At 37.9% G+C, this 23,413-nt stretch overlaps 1 protein-coding gene across 14 annotated transcripts in view; it reads right to left on the minus strand.

The window, feature by feature from the left end:
* Positions 1 to 23,413, minus strand: part of BLTP1 (bridge-like lipid transfer protein family member 1) — a 222,200-nt gene that overhangs the window by 32,779 nt on the left and 166,008 nt on the right. For 5 of the 14 annotated variants that reach the window (XM_075929830.2, XM_075929833.2, XM_075929829.2 and 2 more), the window contains 13 exons: positions 23,038 to 23,236; positions 21,659 to 21,718; positions 16,547 to 16,773; positions 16,062 to 16,259; positions 15,730 to 15,860; positions 14,351 to 14,474; positions 13,063 to 13,172; positions 11,626 to 11,743; positions 10,993 to 11,055; positions 8,654 to 8,898; positions 7,399 to 7,614; positions 5,117 to 5,297; positions 1,782 to 1,971 (listed from right to left, as the gene is read on the minus strand). In XM_075929830.2, the coding sequence (XP_075785945.2) occupies positions 1,782 to 1,971; positions 5,117 to 5,297; positions 7,399 to 7,614; positions 8,654 to 8,898; positions 10,993 to 11,055; positions 11,626 to 11,743; positions 13,063 to 13,172; positions 14,351 to 14,474; positions 15,730 to 15,860; positions 16,062 to 16,259; positions 16,547 to 16,773; positions 21,659 to 21,718; positions 23,038 to 23,236 (2,062 nt within the window). The remainder of the gene's footprint in view (positions 1 to 1,781; positions 1,972 to 5,116; positions 5,298 to 7,398; positions 7,615 to 8,653; positions 8,899 to 10,992; positions 11,056 to 11,625; positions 11,744 to 13,062; positions 13,173 to 14,350; positions 14,475 to 15,729; positions 15,861 to 16,061; positions 16,260 to 16,546; positions 16,774 to 21,658; positions 21,719 to 23,037; positions 23,237 to 23,413) is intronic. The other 9 variants (XM_075929832.2, XM_075929831.2, XM_075929836.2 and 6 more) reach the window with 8 other exon arrangements.

The raw sequence follows: 23,413 nt of genomic DNA on the forward strand, positions 1-23,413 counted from the left end.
ATAACAGAACTCAGTTCAGTTAGTAGCACTATCCTAATATACTTGTTCTTGGTCAAGTTCTTACTTCCTTTCCTCAACTCTGCTTTTTTCAAAACAGTCACTGAAGACAGCCACACAAAACTGTTCTCCAGAAGACAAGATACAGCATCATCCATAACTGATTAGAAGGCATTTGGCATTTAGTTGGAAAAGGATGAAGACAAAATTGCTCACTTAACATAATTTTGCCTCAGTTTGTAAAAATATATTGATTGAAAAGTGTCAAACTCAAAAGAGCAAATGAAATGATAAGGCCTGTAATTTTAAACAAATGTTAAAATGAGGATCAATAACAGGGATCAATAACAATTGATTTCTTAACACCTAAATTCCAAGCTTTGAGGTATTTGGAATGTAGGTTAATATAAAAGCAAGAGAATTCTCTTCTCACTTTATGGAAGAGATCTGCTCATATAAATCTGTGTGCCCCAAAATAAGAAAATTATCTGAGCACAGTAAATTTTAAGATTATATTACTAAAGTGCTATTCATACCTGCTCAGTTAGTTTTAATTTTCTAAACTTCTCACCAAACATAACAAGGATGAAAGAGCAACATTACTGAATTGGGATTCATCATCATATGCAGAAATGGATAATTTGAACTCAAGTAAAATAAAATATTATGGTTGTACACGATTTTACCAAGCAAGATACAAATGTTGATTGACTGAAGGACTAAAATAGAACCTTACACTTATACTGTATTTTTCAGTCAGTTCCTAAGCCACTTGGCAATGAATTTTAATACCATGCTACTACCCATCTGGAGTGACCTCTCTCATCATATAATAAGAGAATAAATGGAGAACAGTTTTGGGAAAAATCTATGTAGCAAAGAGATTAAAAAAACCTCTGGAGGCGATATAGGCAAGAATTAAAAGATAAAGCGTGGAAAGATAAGTTATGACCAATTTGTAAGAAAAGATATAACTTAAGACAGAAATTGATGTAAGCAATAAAATTAAATGTCAGAGATCCACAAAGAAGATGGGTGTTGGGAGAAACAGTGACAGTGGTTAAAAGTCAGGGATAACGAGTCAAGGTTTACTGCTCTCTATCACTCAGACTTTGAGCCTATTCATTACAAGCTTTTTTTTTAGTATTTATTGTTTCCAGATCATTTTGTTTTGATGTTTGTTTGTTTTTTAAATATCTGAACTCTGAGGAAGAGAAAAGTGAAACAACAATCCTCTGGAAGTGGAAGAGAAATCTATGTAACTCTAGATCTGACATTGTTACCTCGCAGAGATAATCATGGACCTCTGACTGGAAACGGATAATTGAACTTGGTACTCTTGAAATTTTAAGTCAAAGCTGAAGGCCCTAAAAACTGGAATTTCAGATAATTCCAAGCCACAGTAGTTTTCAGTGAACTGCAATACTGGAGCACAATAGTGTCTGGTACTTGGACTAATTCAAAGACTCTAAACAGTTGCTTAGTATCATGAAATTACCACTCTTCAAAATATTACTTCCAAGGAAAGCTGCACAATAATGAGGAATATTCTTGGAATGAGGTAACATGGATGAATTGGTGAGTAAACTGGCAGCTTTAAGAGCAGTTAGAATTCGTCAGTTGCATGTGTGCTTCTGCAGTCAAGTTTCTTTGAAATCAATATTTAGATATTTATGACCATTTTGTGGTTCAACTAATGCACAGATCTAAAGCTAGTAGATTGTATAACATGGAGAGAAAAAGGTATTAAAGTTATAGTTTAAAAGGGTATTCTCTACAAGTACCTGATGGGATGGGTGGGGGTTGGGGTAGAAGTAAAGTATTAGTCTTGTTGTAGGTAGTATTAGATAAAGGAGATGTGTCAGTATCTTTCATACCATACAACTTGGATTCTTTGGAAAGAGTTCTTGGCAAAGAGGATCCCCGGGAGGTATTTGGCGATTCAGTCTTCAAAGTCTTAGAGTTATAGTGTAACTGAAATGAAAAAAAAACCACCATTCATTTACTTCACAGAAGTAGCTCTTTCACTGAGGCTATAGCTACACTGTAGCCTTCTTCCGGAAAAGCTTATGCAAATGAAGCGTGGTGTAGAAAAGCCTTTTGCGCAAAAGCAGCTGCTAATTAATTATGCAAATGAAGTGCAGCGATATTCCACTCCGTACTTCATTTGCATAAGCTTTTCTGGAAGAAGGCTACAGTGTAGCCTGAATCTCTGCACAGTTCAGTTTTCTCCTGATTGTTCTTTGCATCTTTTTTTTAAAAAGTGTGAGTATAATCTTAAAACAATTTATATATAGCCACTGGAAACAATATTTGTTGCCAAAGAGTCATAATTTTTGTAAGCTAAAATATATTAAGAAACTTCACCAATGAAACAAAATTAAATCACAAACAGTGAGGAACAGGGACAATTTTTTTAGTGTATAGGATACAAATCCCTAGTAGTTGTGTCAGATAGCCTCTCTCTCCCAAAGCAGCTATTCTCCCCCAATACATACACATCCCCTGACCAATGACTACTTGAGTCCCTCAGGTAGTTGTGGGTTTGTTTTTGGTACAGTATTACCAAATATTATCACACCCAGATCACTTTCCTCTCTTCTTAAAGTAACTCAAAGACATACCCTATATATGTGGGCACGCAAAATCTACTCTAACTCAGGGGATGGCACCAGGAAGCAGAGCCTCCTAAAATACAGTAGGGAACTGGACTATGTCTGGTATCCCTAAAGATCTTGGGGGTTCTGGAAGAGGAAGTCCAATCACCAGTACTTCTTAAATATCTCCAGCAGATGATGTTATAAAATAATTACCTTCATAATAGACCATCACTTGGAGAAAGGAAGACTACATACTCCACCTATGCCCCACCCTGCATTCAGTGACTTTTGCATTTTCACATGAACTATGGGCACAGATTCGCCGCTTTTGCAGATTCAGACTAACACGGCTACCCCTCTGATATATGGGCACAGAGAAGACTTCCCAATACATATAATCCAAACCACCTATCAAAGATCAGAAGAAAACAAGCCTAATGTCTGACTTTAACTTAAACAACATTTTTAATGGGGCTAATTGCTATTTTAAATCTATGCAATGTCACCTATACTCTCTGAAATAGAGCCTCACATACATGGGAAAAATCTGTAGCTTTATGCCAATGTTACAATTAACTTTTTTTTAAAAAGTGGAAAGAGGGCAATGTAGTTGGTATTTTGTGGCTCTGAATCTCCTTCCAACACATTAGAGAAATTATTATTTGGACTACAATATGTTTACAGACCGCAACAGGAATTGGAAAGATTTAACACATACTATATGTTTGCATTCACAGCCTACTGTAACAGCTCTTTTGGAGCTATTAAAGTGTATACCATGAACACATATTAAGAACAGGAATCACATTTATACTTCACAAAATATAACTAACTGAACCTCACAAAACTCCTATGAGTCTTATTCTAGATCCATGACATAGAACAAATATATTTTACCATGTTTAAGTAATTGTGTTTTAATTTCTAAAACTAAAAGAAAGTTAGCTCACATAGATAAAGCTGGAGTATTATTTTCCTCATGTAATACGTGGCAAAACTGAGTGAAAGGGTCAAGTTTTTTTAAGGACACACAATGATTTCATACCAGAATTGCTCTTAGAACTTTCAAATTCTTGGCTGCTATTCTTGTGCCTAGATGACACCTCTCATTATCATCTCATTATGCTCCATTAATGTAAGGGGACTGTTACCCCTTACTAAAACTCCGTGGGAGTTTTTTGGTTTGCCAGTTCCCAGTTTCAGAAGGGGAAGGGTTCATGAGACTGACAGACCCCAGAGACAATGGAAAGCAGCCAACACTCCAGCTCAGCCTGATTGATAGGCTGGACAGGCCAGTGAGAAAGGGGAGAGGCCAGGCCCCGTCCTCCCTGTGAGCTGGGATTGTTCTGTCTCTCTCTGAGCAAACAGAGAGCTGAGACACAGCCCAAGGAGTGCAAGCTGTGTGCAGAAGAAGTCCTGCAAAAGGAACAGAGAGCTGAGACACAGCCCAAGGAGTGCAAGCTGTGTGCTGAGGGGCAGTTTTTGCAGCAGCTGAGCCTGACACACACAGCTCAAGGAGCACAGACCCTGTGTTGAGCAGCAGATTGGCAGTGCTCAGAGAGCCAAAAGGAACAGAGAAGCAACACAAGAAGCTAGAGACTGGCCAAGCAGCACCCTGCAGCTGGATGGGGTGAGCTGCTGGGAACTGCAAAGTGTGGGGAGAGGCTCCGGACTGGGAGAGGGGTCTGGCCACTTAGAGCTTGAGGCTGTGTGGTCACTGCCAGAGCAAGCGTGTCCAGCCTGCAGCACCCCCTGCAGCACATCCAAGGCCTCTAAGGGGCCTCTAAGGAAGAGACTGTGGACTGTCCTTACACTCTGCAGGCTGCTGTTTTGATGTCCCTGTGCTACAGAGCAGGGCTGTGTGTTCTCATTTAACCATTCTCATTTTTTTCTTATTCTATTCTCTTTAATCAGTTGGTATTTAATAAATTGTATTTGCTTTGAACCCTATGAAGTGATCAGTGGGCCAAGAAGGCCTGCAGTGTAAAGAGAGCACCTCGGAGTGGGGACACCCTAACTCCTGCCCCTAGTGACTACAAGGTTGGGGATTAAGCCCCAGGAAACCTGGGCCCAGCCTTGTTGGGGTTTCGAGGGCTCTGCTACTCGAGAGTGGAGGGGGAGCCCTCAGGATCAGGGAGGCCGTGGGGTAAAGGAAGTGGGAGCGGGGACTCAGATCCTTTCGCTGGTCCATTTCACTGGGGTGGTATAGAAGCCAGGAAAGTTCCCCACAATAGCGGGACCATTCCCCCGCTTACATTAAGAATATGGAATGTGTCAGTCACACGTTTGTATTGTTTCTCTTGTGTATTTCAAATCTATGCAATGTCACCTAAAATACTCTAAAATGCTGCACTATATACATTTTCCAGGTAAGAAACAGCAGGCATGATACTTGAGATATGCACTATGTAATCTTCATGCCGTAATGATAAAAGATGATCTAAAGGAAACCATGTATTTCTTTCTAGTCAGATCTAGTGGAGAGGAAAAATAATGTTTCCTAGTTCCACAATTTTTACCTTTACATCTACACCAGGAATGTAAAATACTGTTGTTTCCAGGTCACTAGGCTTCGTCTGTAGAGATGATGGAACTTTCTTGCCAGCAAGTAAGTGAGTAGTAGATGCATAATTAGTTTGAAATTTCTTCTTTTTTGAAGGAGACTCTTGATCTAAACTTCTGGAACTCCGATCATAACTCCTACAGATAAATAACAATATATAAGTCTTAGTACAGACCCATTACTCCATAACAAGCATATTTTTCAGTATTTAAAATGTAGGTAGTTTTCTTTTTAAAAATTACATTGTATTTTCACCATGTTTAATAGAACTTTTACACCGTGTTTAATTTTCTTTGTCCATCCATGCCTCTGTTACCATGATCCTTTATTTCCCATTTACCCGTTTCCCATCGTCTTCTGCTTTTGCCAATACATATTGTTAGCGTTGTTTGTAAATTTTAAAGTTAAATCACACACTTTTTTTAAATGACAAACAGTAGTTAATGTCCCTTGCCTTCAAGGTCAAGGTTATTTAGAGATAGAAATGTAGCCATGTTAGTCTGGTGTAGCTGAAACAAAAAACAGGACTATGTAGCACTTTAAAGACTAACAAGATGGTTTATTAGGTGATGAGCTTTCGTGGGCCAGACCCACTTCCTCAGATCAACTAGTGGAAGAAAATTGGCATAACCATACATACCAATATATATGGTTGTGCCAATTTTCTTCCACTATTTGATCTGAGGAATATATATGGTTGTGCCAATTTTCTTCCACTATTTGATCTGAGGAATATATATGGTTGTGCCAATTATCTTCCACTATTTCATCTGAGGAAGTGGGTCTGGCCCACGAAAGCTCATCACCTAATAAACCATCTTGTTAGTCTTTAAAGTGCTACATAGTCCTGTATTTTGTTTAAGGTTATCTACTATAGATGATGATTTCAAAGCACAGGAACATTTGTGGTTTTTTCACTGTTTCTGCTCTCCCCTAGCTCCTGTATTTATATGAATTTCTTATGATTTCCTCCCCCTGCGTGCCAAATCAATTTATTCAGCAAAATAATAATAAATATTAAAATTCAAAACAAAATTATAGTTCTCATTAAAGAAAAACATGTGTCTATTCTGTCCCACATCCATTTTAAAAAGTCATTCAGAAATTCAGCAGTATGATCACATTTCCTTTAATATCCTAGTTCAGAAATGCCCACACTGCTGTATATTGGGACATCACTCAAATATGTGATAGGCAATCCCATGATACTTTCATGTTGTGATAACATGTAAGAGCCACAGCCTGATACTCAGCTGCAGGTTCCTCTCTAGGAAGGGGAAAAAAGATGTTACTACATACTAATCCTTATATAATTTAAAATATGGGAAAGGTAAGAACGAATTCACAAATCCTAAGAGCCGAGTGTTGCTAATGCTAAGTTATCATGAACACTGTGTTAAAGTTCAAAGAAGAAATGAAGAGCAAGGTGTATTTGGTTTATAATGAACATCAAAAATGAGTAGCTGGCTGTAGAAGCAGAATGGAGAGAAGAATTAAAAAAAAAAAAACCCAAGGTGAAATCATGGCCCACTAAAGTCAATGGCAAAACTCCAATCATTTTCTGAGGAATTAGGTTTTCACTTCAAGTTTAATTGTACAGTGAACATGATCTCACAGTTAGTGAGTAAAGTGAAAAAATGTTGGAACTAAATATCAAGAGAACATACAGCACTAGCCTAGTGTGCATCAACTCAGCAGTAAATTTCAACATTTTTGAAATAGTTTACTCAGGCATCTATTTGGGGAGTAAAAAAAATCAATCATGGTACTTTAAAAGCTTTAAATCTCCATTTTTAGGAGAACAGGTCAGAAGGAAATAGGTGTACACTCATTTCTTTGTATCATGCTACACTCATTTCTTTCTATCATGCAATCCTTTGTGCAAGCAGACTTAATACTGTCTTAATACAAAGTTATTTCCCAGAACAAAAAGACTATAATTCAATCATAATTAAATGTATTGGATGCAATGACACTGAGGTGATGATACAAATTACTGACCACTAACAGGATAAAAATGGTAGGAATTATCATAGTTTTTATACTTTTCAAATGGGTCAATGCACAGTTGTCATTAAGTATTATGTGGCATGCTGCATGATCCCAACTGATAGGAATCACTACGGTGTCTTATTTATGATTAAGTAAATGTCAAATACAGAAAGAATGCCACAATACAGTAGTATTCCGCTTTCTAATATAGCTAGTAACATTACTGTCTTTCAATAGGTTTCTTACCTTCTTAAACCTATTTCATCATGTTCTTGCTGAAGCATTGTTGGATGCAGCACACATTTTCCACAATCAATTTCAACTCTGATATCAAGTTCAAAATCAATATTTCTCTCTGTAGTCGTACCAGTCACATTTCTGCTGGCAGGAGTTGCTGGCCAGCGGTCAGTAAACAGTTGGTGGACTGCAGCAAAGCCTGTTGCTTTCTTACGAGAAGTAGTCCTGCAGAAAGAAAGAATACATGCTGATTAGATATTAGCACTATGATGAGATTCCTTCTGACGTTATCAACTAAGGTATTTGCTTGACAAGTCAGTTACTCAGCACGTTTAATATTTTAATAGGACTTCTGTAAGAAGCACAATTTTCAAAGATGCACACTATGTTGGTCCATCTTCCACTAAGGCATGATTAAATATTTACTACATGGTAGTACTGCACTGAGTTCAGGTTCAGAATGTTGTGATAATTAATAAGAAAAAATTTAAAAAACAACAAATAGTCTATTAGCACCTTAAAGACTAACAAAACATGTAGACCATTTGTATCAGAATTAAACTTGTGAATGAAGTTAAGTTCCAATCCTTCTCTGAGTATTTGGCTTGTGGAATTGGTCTGAAACCAGGTTATAGGATGGCTTACACACTATCTTCCACCTTTTAATGACTTAACCAACCAACCAAATAATGGAGGTGCTAATGGTTCTTAACAGCCTTTTGTAACTATTTGAACAATCTACTCACTGTCTCTCTTTTTCTTCCTCCTCTCCACTTTCCCCTCGCCGCCCCCGTTCCTTCTTTCCTTCTTTATTCTTGGATCTGGATTTATTATACTCCGGTCATCTGAAGAAGTGGGTTTTGCCCAAGAAAGCTCATGATACCATCTAAGTATTTTGTTAGTCTTTAAGGTGCTACTAGACTATTTGTTGTTTACGTTTTTCCTGTTACAGACTAACTCGGCTACCCCTCTGAAGCTTATGATCATTAATGATCACTTACCTTGGATTTTCCTAATCTAACCTCTGCTCAATAACTGAGATTTATGTGAACATTCCAAAATCTGAAGGGCATTCAAGAGTTGTCATTAAAAAAGTCAACTTTTCAGACATATTCCCTCTTCCTTTCTACTCTAGAGTTACACCTGCTGAAGGCAAAGGCAGGCAAGATTCAATTCTGGGTCAGTTATTCTAGGCCTAAGACATGAAGTTTAAAGACCATTTTCTCATGGCCTTAATGAAAATATTTTTAAACCAACTGCTTACTGTGGTTTCCTGCAAAAATAAGGCTTCTCTCTCTCATGGTCTTCTTCCTTTTCAGAGTCTTCACTGGTTGAAGATAAACTGTCATCCCGCCGTCCCTCTTCAGGCTGGAAGGGAATGCTTGGTGAGAGGCCTAGTGGAGTTTTGGGTGAATTGAATACTGAGCATGATCCTTCACTAGTGGATGAATAATGAGATGGACCATCAATGGTTACTGACAAAAGGTCCAGTTCTGTCTCCTCTGGAAACTGATTGTGAAAAGACAAAAAGATATTAAAAGTTCACAGTTACTGTCTTTACAATGCAAAAAAGATATCTTGGGAAAAAGGCAAGAATGCTTTAAAAAACTGTCAAAGCTCAGGTTCCTCATTTTGAACAGACAGAAGTGCCAGATTAAGGAATGTCTGAAATGAATCATGTTATTCATAAATGAATAGGTTTGCAGGGAAAACACCATCACATATTTACTATTTCCTTAGTGATTGAGTAGAATTTGTTAGCTAGATAATTGAACAGTCTCAAGCTCTGATCAAAACATACACTAGGACAGAACATCATTAGGAAAAAAGAAGATTCAATGGAATGAAAGCAAATTTTAAATAAAGAACATAGAAAGAATCATCATGGCCATGTTTAAATGAGAGAAACGCATAGGAATCTGTTAGTGAATGGAAGTGCATGCAAAGTACTAGTACAGAATGTACAGTAGTCTCTTATACATTATGTTCTGTATTTTAGAATGTCAGGGTATGTCTACACTAGCCACCCTAGTTCGGACTAGGGTGGCTAATGTAGTCATTCGAACTTGCAAATGAAGCCTGGGATTTAAATATCCCGGGGTTCATTTGCATGTTCCCAGTTGCCGCCATTTTTAAGTGCCCGGTAGCTCGAACTTCCTGCCCGCGGCTACACGTAGCACGGGTTAGGTAGTTTGAATTAACACTCTTAATTCAAACTACTGTTACTCCTCATTGCAGGTAGAGTGTTAATTTGAACTACCTAGCCCATGCCGCGTGTAGCGGCGGGCAGGTAGTTCGAGCTACTGGGCATTTAAAAATGGCGGCGCCCGGGAGCACGCAAATGAAGCCCACGATATTTAAATCCCGGGCTTCATTTGCAAGTTTGAATGACTACATAAGCCATCCTAGTCTGAACTAGGGTGACTAGTATAGACATACCCTCAGATATAAGTGACTTGATGGGAAGACACTTTAGGCCTACATTTCCAAAAAGTGGCTCCAACTGTTTTGGTGCACTTTGCATCACCAAATACATAAACACACAGACTAACATCTGTACATGCAGGTGTTAGACCCCTACACATGGGCCAATAAAGCATTAATGACATAAAACTATGTGGGGATTTTTGTGCATTCAAATGGGAATTGGATGCAAGATCCTTTGATCATTTGTTGCATGCTTTCATTATGACCTTTAACACCTGACTTAACACTACTTAATATTTCACAGTTTTCTTGGCTGTGGAAAATTGATGGAAATGGACATTGCAAATCAATGGAACCTTTTGATATGTTCTTGTTAAATATATTTAAGCATGCAGCAAAGCACAAATCTGCATTTCCTTTTGTTCTCAGAAATGAGCTGGTTAGACATCACCACTCTAAGGTGACCTGAAAAACATTCTAACTCAGAACACTGACAAAAGGAGAAGAGAGGAAAGGTGGAAGGGAAAAGTTACACGATTGTCTTCTAAAAGGTATACTTAGTTTCTTCCATTCTAAAGTATCTTTTTAATATTAAGAGAGAATGTTTTTTAAGTTGGTGAGTTGTTTGGATACTAATTTTGACAAAGTGGTTATCCTGCTCCCTTTTAAAAAGATATCTTACACAACTATACTAAATATAGGAACTGGAATATCAAATGATGATGCTCGGTGGCCTCCCATCTTGCAATGATATCAGTGTTGATGCCTACACTCTTGGGACACACTTTAAAAGATTAAGATAATTGTGTGCGGCCAGGGAGCCCTTTCTCTACAGTATGCTCTGTGTAGCAGAATAGATCATGACTTGCTTTATGGTAGTCTCTGTAATTTATATCAGCCGCAATCAGGGCCCTTGCAAATATTCAAAACAAAACATGTAATTTCTAGTTTTACAACAAATGCAAAATTTAAGCTATATATGGGGATGTGAGCATCTCTGAGAATTCAATTTATCATGTCCAGCTATAACTTTTTACATGTTTAAACGTATTTAAATGTTTTTTAAAAACTGATATACATTCTGCCTAGTGAAGAGAGATGAATAACTTAAGAGAAGCTTCCAGTGAGGTGAATTAGTGCTATGGCAAAGTATATTTTTTTCTTTTTTACAAGTACCTGAAAATACCCTTCCCCTGGACAGCTGGATTGTTGTGTAATCCCCAAAAGTGTTTTATTCAACTTAATTAAGAATGAAAAAGAAAAAAATAAAATTAAAACAGTTACCATAGATTGAGTTATTCCAAACTAACAGCAGTGACACATTTAGGAGGGATGGGGAAATATTGCAAAAGGAAAAAAAAAGCTTGAATTTGTGAACACATTTTAAACATACAAGTGGACACGTGTGTCAGACTACAAACTCATAACATTTTTTCATTAATAACCATTTCCAAAATGCAAAACAAGGCTGAACATATAAATTAGTATATGACTATTGTGCATAACCGTTAAAAATAGCAATAAATACGTTATTGAGGTGTGGGTTTTTTTTGCACATGCTACATTCTGGTCTAAGGATGCATGGAAATGTACCTTGTTAAAAATATAAACTCTTTAAAGAAGTAAATTAAAATTCTTTAGTTTTTCTTGACATTCCTATTAATAATTTCTGTGTTAAGACAGACATTACTAGACTGAATAATTATCAAGAGGAACTAGCAATTCAAATTTTTGTAAGTATATTTAATTCAGGAACTTCAAAGGTGTTACCAGTCAACATGGTATTTAATTTACTGTATTTATACTAACTAAATTGGTATGCCGGGTATGCCTTACAGGGTCCTGTATGTTGAAGGTTACCCTGGGTCCAGGGGATGCTGCATCTACGCGGATTTCTGGGAGCTCTTCGCTGTCTCCTAATCGAGAGCTACAAGCAAAATATAAGAGGAATAAATAAGCAAGTATAGTTTTGAATGCAATGCTGGATGTATTTTCCATGTAAAAGTTAAATAACTACACAAATGTTGGTCAATACTTAATATTTTTTAAAGGAAAAAGATGAAATTTCAAGTTCACTTGAGTTTTTGGGGGCTTTTTTGTTTTTGTTTTTTTTTTACTCTTTGAAGCACAGGCCAAGCAGCAGAAAGACAGTGAAAAACATAACATGTGCATGACTTGTAACATGGAATGAAGTACAACTGGCAGATTAAGCATATTCACAAAAGAATGTAAATACAGACAATCTTTCAAAACTAATGAAATCACGACATAACTGCAGTAAAGCTTTACAACTTCTCATTCACAATTTAAGAACTCACTAGCTTTTGAAAAAAAAAATAAGCATTTCTTGATGGGCTAGCTTGTCGGGCTCTTGCTACAGTTCAAAAGCGCAAGCCCAGTAGGGAGCGCGGGGCGACTGAGGGACTGGCCCCACGCTCCTTGCAGCTCCTGAACCTTTTGAAATGTACAAGGCCCCCAGTGGGGCTCTTGTACATTTCAGAAGTAGAAGCCCTGCAAGGAGTGTGGGTCCAGCGAGAGTTCCCTGCTGGCCCCACCCCACGCTCCCTGCAGGGCTTCTGCTTCTCCCGGCAGGATTCATATACATTTCAAAAGCAGAATAGTAGTAGAACCAATGTGAACAGAGACTGCTGTGGAGATGGTACTAGGGGGAACCAGGTTTTAAGCCAGCTCCCCCCAGCACCACCTCCTGCTTCCCAACCCCCCTTGCTGCCTCTCTCTGATAGCAGTTAAACCTCGCCCCCCCCCCCACCACCACCTGTCTTTAGCTTCCAATAACTTCTGATAAAGCTTTGCCTTTAAACATTTATAGATGGGCTTAAAGTTGATAGATCAGCTGTGCATACTGACTCTGAAGTGTAGAAGACCAGACATTTTTACTTCCATAAGGTTTGAGCACTATGAATGGTCACAGTGGATTTATGTAATCATTAAACCTTCTGCGAAATTTACAGACATTAGCCCTCAGAATTCAGACAAAACAAATTTGGAATTTCTAAAGTCAAGCTGTTTTGGAGACATACTATGCCAAAGACAGATACTTCACAAAAGTAAAAAATGTCACTTGTGAAACATCCCATCCCTAAAATATTCTCAGATTTACCCTAAACCTGTGGCAAAAGCCTTATGAAGCGCCACAATTACACTTTTTCCTTGTTGCCATCCATTCTAACTTCTTTACAGATCTCATCATCTCACATGCATAGTCATTTGCCAAAAACACTCTACCTTGCCCTGTCCATTCTTTTTAGAGGTGGTCTTCCAGATGCTGAAATAGTTTTAGATCGGTTATAGCTGGGTTTGTAACCTAGACCCCATTTATCCTTCAAGGAAGCAGCCTAAACAAAAGAAAAATATACCTAAGATGTTGGTGAGAATAAATAATGACCATTATATATAAACATGACAATACACTCTACTTAAAAACATTTGATTATATAGGCACACCAACAACTATGAAAAAAAGTTTTAAAATAATTTTACTTTGTTGCATGTGCTCCAGGGATCCCTTGGCAGGCATTTGCCCAAATCTTCATTTTGACAGGTCTCTAGAGAATTTACTCACCTTTCACTTCAGCTGGCATTAGTACTTCCTTGGTTTTAAGAGAGCAGGCAAAAGTAGAATGGGATCTGCCTACTTTAATGTTCTCTCCATGTGATACTGCTGTAATTGCAGTCAGTAGGGAAAGAAGAACTAAAGCCTACTCATTTAAGAAGAAGCTGCCAACAAAATACTCACCCTTGCTTGTGGATGCAATAATATCTTATGTTGATCTTCAGGGAGTGCTACAAACATTTTTGTATGCACTTTATGATAGGGGGTGGCACAATAAGAGCATGGATGTGAGAGTGTGTGGGGGGGTACTCTTTGGGTTGGAGCTTTATTTTTGAGTATTTTCTCCGGCTTGTTGTTTTTAACTTTAATTATGTATTTTGGTTAATAAAAAGGCACCTCAGTTTGGGAGTAATCAACTTCTTTTAGCATATGTTATATACCTAATAAAATAAATCAGCCAAATAGAATGTAACAAAGATTTTGCTCAGATAATGAAGCACACTTATCTTATCTGGATTCTTCTTCCCCAGTGAGGCAATCTTTTCTGATTGCCATTACCTCTGAAAGTCTGAGTTTTGGCTAGTAAATGTTACAATATTGGCTATCACGACTTTCAAACCTCTGGGAGCCAATTCTTGTTTACATTTTCTGAACATAGATATATTTAATATTACAAAATTAAAATACTGATAAACAATTTTTTCCTAAATATTTGACATAGAAAAGCAAACAAAAAAATGCCTAATATATAGTAGCACTAAAATTCTGGTTTTATATCTCCTGTAGTAGAGAAAAAAATCTGTTTTCACAGAAAGCTAAATCATGTGTTCTGCATTTGTAATAGTCCTTTTACTTTCTTATTCAGGTGTCTTCCTTTTATTTATTTTTAATACGTGCAAGAGAAATTTCTAAGTAAAAAATATGTAAGAATTTGCCGAAGAGCTTTAGAAAATTGCTCACCCTCATGCTGGACCTACGTAGTTTTTTACGAACATCTCGGCGAATATCATTCACAGCTACTGACTCTAATTGTTGATAGCGTTGAATTTCTTGGTTTATGGTTCCTTCACTTGCGCCTAGTTTTCTGGGGACAAGTCAGGATAATGTGTTTTCCAGATTGAAAGAATAATTATTCAAGTTAAACATTACTTTTAGCATTTCCTTCAGCAACAAAATCTCTATACTGTGTTCCATGTGACAATCCTAAAACCTTTCAAATCATTCCCCAATCAGTTTCTTGTTTTTCAGAAATTCTCTCTCTTTTCTTTATATTTCTGTTTAATGTCCACCATTATTTCACTATACAACATTTGTCATAATGTTACTTCTTAAAATCATGTGCCCTTACAAAGGTTTTTACCTTCAAGTCACACATTCAACAAAACAGAGTAAGAGGTATGTGGCAAAATATACAGGATATCAAACATCACATCAGGATCCCAATAGAGGTGGAAGAGGGATAATTGCTACAGAGCAACTCCTTTTCAAAAGAAAGGCCCCTAAAGAGAACAAAGATCCCCAGATGGAACAAATGTGGATCAAAATTAGAATTTAAAGCATTTCTTACATTCCTTAATTCAAGAAAGGCAAACTGAGTATAATTAGCCAGAGATGCCAGGGAGCAGACTGAACTGCCAGTTCTTCTCTGGGGCGGGCGGGTGGTGGGAGGGAAGGCAGTGGTTTCGAGCTGCAGTGAAGCTTTTTCCCTAGAAGCCAAGTGAATAAGGGCTGCTCACTCTGCTTCCAGGGAGGAGGTTTCACTGTGGCAGTGAAGCTTGCTTCCTAGGAGGCAGGTTGGCAGGAGCTTGTGGCAGGCTGCTTAGTGTAAAGCTAAAGTTTACACGTGCTGTGGGCTCTGCAGTGTAATCATGTAACCGCTAAGATTTTTAGTGGCTACACGGTTATCGGTACTAAGCACTTTTTAACATCCCTAATTTCTTCACACAGTGCTCAGTTAACCTGTGGAACTCTTTGGAGTTGTGGAACACAGGATGCTGTGAAGGTCAAGACTATAACAGGGTTAGAAAAAAAACCAAGGTAAGTTCATAGAGGATAGGTCCATCAATGGCTATTCGACAGGATGGGCAGGGATGCAAAACCATGCTCTGAAGTACCCCTTTCTTCTGTTTACCAGAAGCTGGGAATGGGCAACAGGGGACTGATCACTTGATTACTTTTTCTGTTAATTCCTTCTGGGGCACCTGATGTTGGCCAGTGTCAGAAAATAGGACACTGGGCTAGATTGACTATCATGGATCAGACAAATGGTCCTTATGTTCTTAACTTTAGGGGGAGGAGGGTTTGTTGATTGTTTTGAAACACAAGAAAAGCCAACTTACTTGAGGTCATCAATTACTTTGGCTTGCTCATTTAGTTCCCTAATATCAACTACGCGTTTCATACATTTTCTTCCTCTTTGCTCTCCCACTTGGCTACCGGATGCTCCCTGCCGCCGAGATTCAACAGCCTCCTATTTAAAAAAAGATTTCATTAAATTCCTTGTTAAACATATACAAAACATTTTCAAGTCACAGGTACAATGAATTATACAACCTAAATCAAAATACTGCATGCAAACACATTATTTTAATTTAAGAGGCAGCTGATTTTAAATTTTCCAATGATTCAAGTCCCATCATTTCCTTAAAGACAAACATTAGCTGCTACATACATGTCCCCATGAGCAAGACCTGCCCACTTTCAAATGTGAACTAGAATGAGTAGAGTCACACATCGCTGACCCCGTCAGATACTCTACAGGAACAGAATATCGATGATTTTGGGGGCTCAAACCCAACAGGTGATTTACAATCCGCTGCCCAAATGTTAACTTGTGTGTATCTCCACATAATGAAACTGCATCCGATTTCTAAATAATAAACAGGAATGTTAGTATTTAGGGAACTTTTTCCTTAAAGCAGGAACAAGATTCTTGCAAAACTGTTTAAAGGAAATAATTGTTAAAGTCTTCCAAAATGGGTGCTTAAAGTTTAAGACATCTAAATGCATACTATAGTATCTAAGGGAAATGGACTGCAAAAAAACCTAAAAACCCCGCCGCCAACCCCACACCAATAGTAACATTCTGAAGCTTACTGTTATACCTAAAAATTGAACAAAATACATTCAGAACACTATTTTGGTTGATTATCTTACTGGGTGTATAGTGGGTGACATGGTATCAACTTCATCCTCATCCGATAGGTCAGGTATGTTTACAGAATTAAGGTCAGCAATGTCATCAATATCTTCTTCTCCGGTTAAAGTTGTGAGGGTATTACCCAAAGCATTTAATCTTTTCCCAATGTTAGGATCCATGTGGACATCAATACCGCACATCTTCCATAACACATTGAGAGTCCAGGTTCCAGCACTATTGCTTTCTGTTTAGAAGAGAAAATTTGCCTGATGATTTTTCTCTTCCTTGTAATCAGGTTTGTCATTGGATGTCACGTCTGCTTTTACAGCTCAGAAGACAGAACCAGACCTCGCCATCAGGGGGCACTACCTTGGCTCTGCTTGCTTGTAAAAAGCCCCCAGTGAGATCTTTCCAGCACTGAAACACACTTTGAATACAGTTAACAGATAGATCTATTACATTGGTATTAAGATTTCTCTAATGAACATAAGAAAACCTGATGGATAATAAACTATTCAAGGTGTGAAAGGCATATTTCGTTACTATAAGACAAAAATGAAATATGAATTCCAATCTCTTTCAGCCAGGTTTACCATTTCCAATACTGGAATTTCAACAGCAATGAAACCCAAAAGCTGGGAAAGTGAGAAAAATAATTTTAACTGCTTAGAAATCAGAGTGGTTGGAATTACTCAAACCACAAATATTTTAATGATGCATTAAAGTCTGCACCTGCATGCTCTGAGTCTTAAGCATCTAATTTGTAGTGTTGATTGAATTAGTGGAATGGTTACCATTTGGAGTGTTACATATTTCATCTTAAGAGGATATCAAAGTTTCCAACTCAGTTCCACTATAGAGCACAACCAAACAATTGATATGGCTTAACAGACTTTGACTAATTTAGAAGACACTAGAAGCTCTGTAAGTTTATTTTATATAGTATTCTGTCTATTGCTGAGTTTAGCTACTTCTTGTCTTTTAACTGATAGATGATTGGGGATGAATATGGTTGTTAAAGACAAAACCTTTTAGAACATTTAACCGTTACATCTTAGCTGTTTTGCAGACATGAAGCAGGTGCCAGGCCCCCTCAGTAGAATGTGCTGAATTTGGATAAAACAAAGCAAGGGAAATGTATTGGCAATACTCTGGGATAAATTTTCCTAATGTTTACAGTGAGAATGGATTTCAGAGATGCCTTTTTGAATGTCATGTTTACCGATTTAAATCTTTTAAATGGTTCTATTTACACCAGATATTTTGGGAATCAACAGGACTGAAAATGCTTCTAAACTTTGTTCTCCATCTACTTCCCCAAAAGCTGAAAGATATGAAAAGGTTTTGATGGTCTGAGTTTGCTTCCTTGGGTTTGAGAACAGAGGGGAATGAAAAGTTCTCTACAAGAAGTGTTGCTGAATTTTCTGGGTAGTCATTGCTCGCAATTTCTATTATACAAACTTACAGACCAAAGCTGCCTACACAGGAACTATGTTTCAGACATGCTCCTTCTGTGGCCTTCTTGTATTGGGCTTCTCCACCATTATGGCTTTGGCGCAAGGTACATTGGAGCAGAGTCTCCCTAGAAGCACTACTGAGCCACAAAAAAATTCCTGAAATGGGCTGTCAAAGGAAGCAAGTTAATTTTAAAAGACTGGTTCAGAAATTACTATTTGAAAGGTTTTTCATGTGCTCTGTAACTTGAAAAGGCAGAGTCTGTGGACTGCCCGTGCAGCTCCCTCCAAGGCAAATTAATCAGGTAACTTTTCATAGATGGGCTTCTGTTGGCCCATTCAACTGCAGAAGCAGAGGAATAACCTGTTGTGTAAAGCCTCTGCCCAATACAGTATAATGTAAATGTAAGTTTTAGTATAATGTGAATGTAAGTTTTATAACCCTTTGAGCTCTGTAACCTTCCATTATGTGAGAAAGAGAAGGATTCTTGTGATTCCGCATGATACATTGTTGCTCTTAGAATTAGAATATAGATTGTGTTATAATGAAAATATGAAGAACGATTAAAACTTTGTACTAAAGACACTTTGTACTGAAATAGATTGATACCTTTTGTATGGACAACTATATGTGTGAAATAATTATTTAGTTCGTGAAGGGTGGGAATGAATGAGTTTGGAATGTGATTGTTTGGAGATATAACAACTTGCAGGCCCAGCAGTTTCAGAGTCCAGATGGTGGAAAAAGGGGCTGGAAGACTCAGAGACATCAAAGTACCATAAACTGAAGCCCAAAACAAAGCAGACCGATGCAGGACATTATGGACAGCCTTAGAGTTAAGAGCAAGCATCCCTTTACAAACAAGACAGCCTTGAAATAACATGGGGAAGGAATCACCAACAAATTGATGTCAGATGGCAAAGAAGAATGACTTCCAGATAAAAAGATGTTAAAATGGTGATTAAGAACTGATGCAGTAGTTTCCTGGGTTGTTCTTATTCCCCTTTTTATAGATGGGCACAATATTTGCCCTTTTCCAGTCTTCTGGAATCTCCCGTCTGCCATGATTTTTCAAAAATCATAGCTAAAGGCTCAGATACCTCCTCTATCAGCTCCTTGAGTATCCTGGGATGCATTTCATCAGGACCTGGTGACTTGCTGACATCTAACTTTCCTAAGTGATTTTTAACTTGTTCTTTGTGTATCCTATCTTCTAAACTTACCCTCTCTCTGCCTGTATTCACTACGTTAGGCACACCTCCAGACTTCTCGGTGAAGACCAAAACAAAGAAGTCATTGAGCATCTCCGCCATTTCCAAGTTTCCTGTTACTGCTTCTCCCTCCTCACTAAGCAGTGGGCCTACCCTGTCCTTGGTCTTCCTCTTGCTTTTAATGTATTTATAAAAGGTCTTCTTGTTTCCCTTTATGCCTGTAGCTAGTTTGATCTCATTTTGTGCCTTTGCCTTTCTAATCTTGCCCCTGCATTCCCGTGTTGCTTGCCTATATTCATCCTTTGTTATTTGTCCTAGTTTCCATTTTTTATAGGACTCCTTTTTTATTTTGAGATCATGCAAGATCTCCTTGTTAAGCCAAGCTGGTCTTTTGCCATATTTTCTATCTTTCCTACACAGCGGAATTGTTTGCTTTTGGGCCCTAAAACAACGTCCCTTTGAAATACTTCCAACTCCCTCAGTTGTTTTTCCCTTCAGTCTTGCTTCCCATGGGACCTTACCTACAAGTTCTCTGAGCTTATTAAAATCTGCCTTCCTGAAATCCATTACCTCAATTGTGCTGGTCTCCCTTCTACCTTTCCTTAAGATCAAGAACTCTATTATTTCATGATCACTGTCCCCTATACTGTCTTCCACTTTCAAGTTCTCAACTAGTTCCTTCCTATTTCTTAAAACCAAATCCAGAACAGCTTCTCCTCTGGTAGCTTTTTCAAGAAGAAAAAGAAGAATCTGTGTTGGCTGAAAAGCTGTTTTGTTTTTTATAATTATATGGTTATAGAAAATATCTAAAAAAAAATGCAGATATGCTAATTAATGCATACCATAGGTTAAGTACGTGGCTCATTGTATAGAAAATCTACATGATTTGCCATACAAGATTGATATTATAAAAGGCATTTCTATATTTAAAGGTATTTTCATAATATATTCTCATACTCTGAAATACACCATGATTTTTAAACAAACAACATTTTATTTGTACACAAAGCACATTTTATTTTAGGTTTTTCTTGTTCCTTAATTTCTCTAGCCCCCCACAAAACATATCCCTCCTTGTCCACATTCTATTCTACTTGCCAATCTACACAATCCTCTTGTTCAAGCCTATTCATTTCCCCTCTTCCCTACCTTTTGTTTTTTTCCCTGTAATTTTACCTTTAGATGCTTTGTAATTCTGAATCCTCTCTCAGTTATCCTCCCTAATTCCTTCAAGTCTGCTTAGGCTGTTGACTCCTAGCATTCCCAGTAGTTCAATTTGTAATTGTTACAATATAATATAAAATTCAAGCTAAAAAGCACAAATGACTAACATCAGCCCAAGGAAGGAATAGCGGTCACCCCCAGAGCATATGAAAAATCTCTACAGCTGTGGGTGTTTTATCCTCCTCTTTCAGGGCAGATTAGATATCAAATACTTATGGACCAAAGAAAATGTAATAGGCAACTTACGCAAAAGCTCTCCATTCTACTTTTGAAAGCCAGGGTTTGCTCAAAATGCTAAAGGAAGGATGATCTATCATAGTTTTCATTTTCTTCTACCTCCCTCCATTTCTTTTCCAGAAATTCCCTTTCTGTCCTGATATTAAGAAAGCTGGCTAGAAAATGGATTTTACTTCCAGCAAAAAAGTTCTTGAAACTCTTCTGAATGAAGCAACAAATTCAATGTTTTTTGTAAGAAACAAAATCCAAGTTTCGGGAGAATCAAAATGGATTTTTTCCATTTGTTGGCTGCCTGACACTCTAGCTTCTCACAAGAGGCAAGCTGGACAGAACAATAAATCAGCTAGCTGTAGGATCCAGGGAGTCAGCTGTTTGGAAAGCCAGGGGAGCCGGCTATCTGGGAAAACAGATTAGCCAAATGAACTCGTTGTTTGGAAAGCCAGGTACAGTCTGGGAACTCACCAAGCAGGCTACTGGGGTTCTTGGGGATTCAGATAACTAAAGATATGTCAGCCTTATAGACTGACTGCTGGTGAGCTGCCTGCCTGGTTGACTTGACAGGCAAGGAAGCAGGTTTACATCGAAACTTTTGATAAAACTGACATATTTTTGCAGAATACTTCAGTTCTGTTTAATCACATTTTTTCAGCAGAGAAACGTTTTATTGGAAAATTTTTGACATACTCCAGTGATTATATCAAAAGGATCATTTTTATTTTGTATTAGTCAATTTTCTAATACTTTTGATCCAGCGGGTATTAAAGCTTCTGATAGCTTTAATCCAAGGTTTTTTAAGGCTACAAGGTATTGTTGAAAGAACTCATGGATACAAATAGACTGGAAAATGTGGAGCTACTGTGAAAAGGGGGAAATCAAAACAAAGCACAATCTTAGAATAAAAAAATCACAAAGTAAAACAAGAGTATCAAGAGGTCACACCTGCACTAGAACAGTCTACGGTTTATAAAGGTTTATATTCAATTTTATATGAGGAAACATTACCTGCAGCAGCCTGTCCTGCTGTCCTGGAACAGACTTCATAGGTGCCATCTGGCACAACACCTAAAGATGAAACAAGCACACACTAGTAAGACAGATGTAATTAAACAAGCTTTAGATCTTCCTTACAAAAATCTAGATAAGTAAAACTTCACAGTTGTTAATCATCAATCATTAACAACATGTGAGTGATTTTAATTTCACTTAGGCTGGCAGGTTTCTTCTCAGTTTTGCAAGCCTGCTTTAGACATTTCTGTATGCAGTGGAAAATGAAAACAATCCATATGTAGCTGCCCTAAACTAAAGATAAGAGGCACAAGTAGTCCTGTAGTACCTTAGAGTCTAACAAATATGACTCTGCTCATCTGAAGAAGTGGGTTTTGCCCACAACTGCTCATGAATATATATATAATCTCTAAGGGTATGTCTACACTACCCTCCTAGTTCGAACTAGGAGGGTAATGTAGGCATACCGCACTTGCAAATGAGGCCCGGGATTTGAATTTCCCGGGCTTCATTTGCATAAGCGGGGAGCCGCCATTTTTAAAACCCCGCTGGTTCGAACCCCGTGCAGCGCGGCTACACGGGGCACGAACTAGGTAGTTTGAACTAGGCTTCCTAGTTCGAACTACCGTTACTCCTCATTTCACGAGGAGTAACGGTAGTTTGAACTAGGAAGCCTAGTTCGAACTACCTAGTTCGTGCCCCGTGTAGCTGCGCTGCACGGGGTTCGAACCAGCGGGGTTTTAAAAATGGCGGCTCCCCGCTTATGCAAATGAAGCCAGGGAAATTCAAATCCCGGGCTTCATTTGCAAGTGCGGTATGCCTACATAGTTCAAACTAGCGGGGTAGTGTAGACATACCCTAAGGTGCTACAGGACTACTTGTTGTTTTTAAAGTTACAGACTAACATGGCCACCCCCTGAGACTTTTAAAGATAAGAGGGGAAGTGTTATATGAGAAAACAATTTATTATACATTTTTAATAGGTTTTATGCATTTTATGCATTGTGCTATTATAGTAGTTAAAAAAAGTAATACAAATAAATTAAATTAATACATTTAAAACAATAAAAAAGCTTTTCCAACGGGATTAAGGCAGACTGTATTAAAAGGCAAATACCATGTTGCAGTATATTATAATTCTTGGGGGGATAAAAAAGGACAGTTATTGCTTACGTAAAAAAATGAACAACACTAAAAAGTGATTGGGTTCACATGTAGGACCACACATGCTATAGAGCTTTATTTGGGTTTGCAAATTAAATCTTCATCTCTTCTCCAGCATCCTTCTGAACCATCAAAGTTGTAAAAAAGCATGGGACAAGACAATAGGGGACTCTATGTTCCAGTGTTATCAAGACAAGCTTAGAAACACTTACAGGCATTCATCACCATATCCCCTCGTATTTCTGGTTTCCAGTCATCCCAACTTATCTCAAAACCATCAGCAAAGCGGATACAGAAATTTTTAAAATGTCCTTTGCTAACCAGAGACTCTGAGGAGCAGGCAGTGATTAATGTACTTTCAATGGTCAGCACTAAAGCAGAGCCAGTGTCAAGGTCTGCTGTGTGGTTGGTCTGTAAAAGGAAGAAGAGACATCTATAAAAAAGGCAATTTACTGGCAGTCACAAACTTGCAATTCAGAGCCATAGATCTTCCTCATACCCTCCTCCCATACTTTGCAAGCATTATAGAAATAGTTTCTAAAGCAGCAAGAATACACATTTATAATGTCATGTATTTTTAATTGTCAG

Source organism: Pelodiscus sinensis, chromosome 4, assembly GCF_052426305.1.
Source record: "Pelodiscus sinensis isolate ZL-2025 chromosome 4, ASM5242630v1, whole genome shotgun sequence".
Classification (NCBI taxonomy): domain Eukaryota; kingdom Metazoa; phylum Chordata; order Testudines; family Trionychidae; genus Pelodiscus; species Pelodiscus sinensis.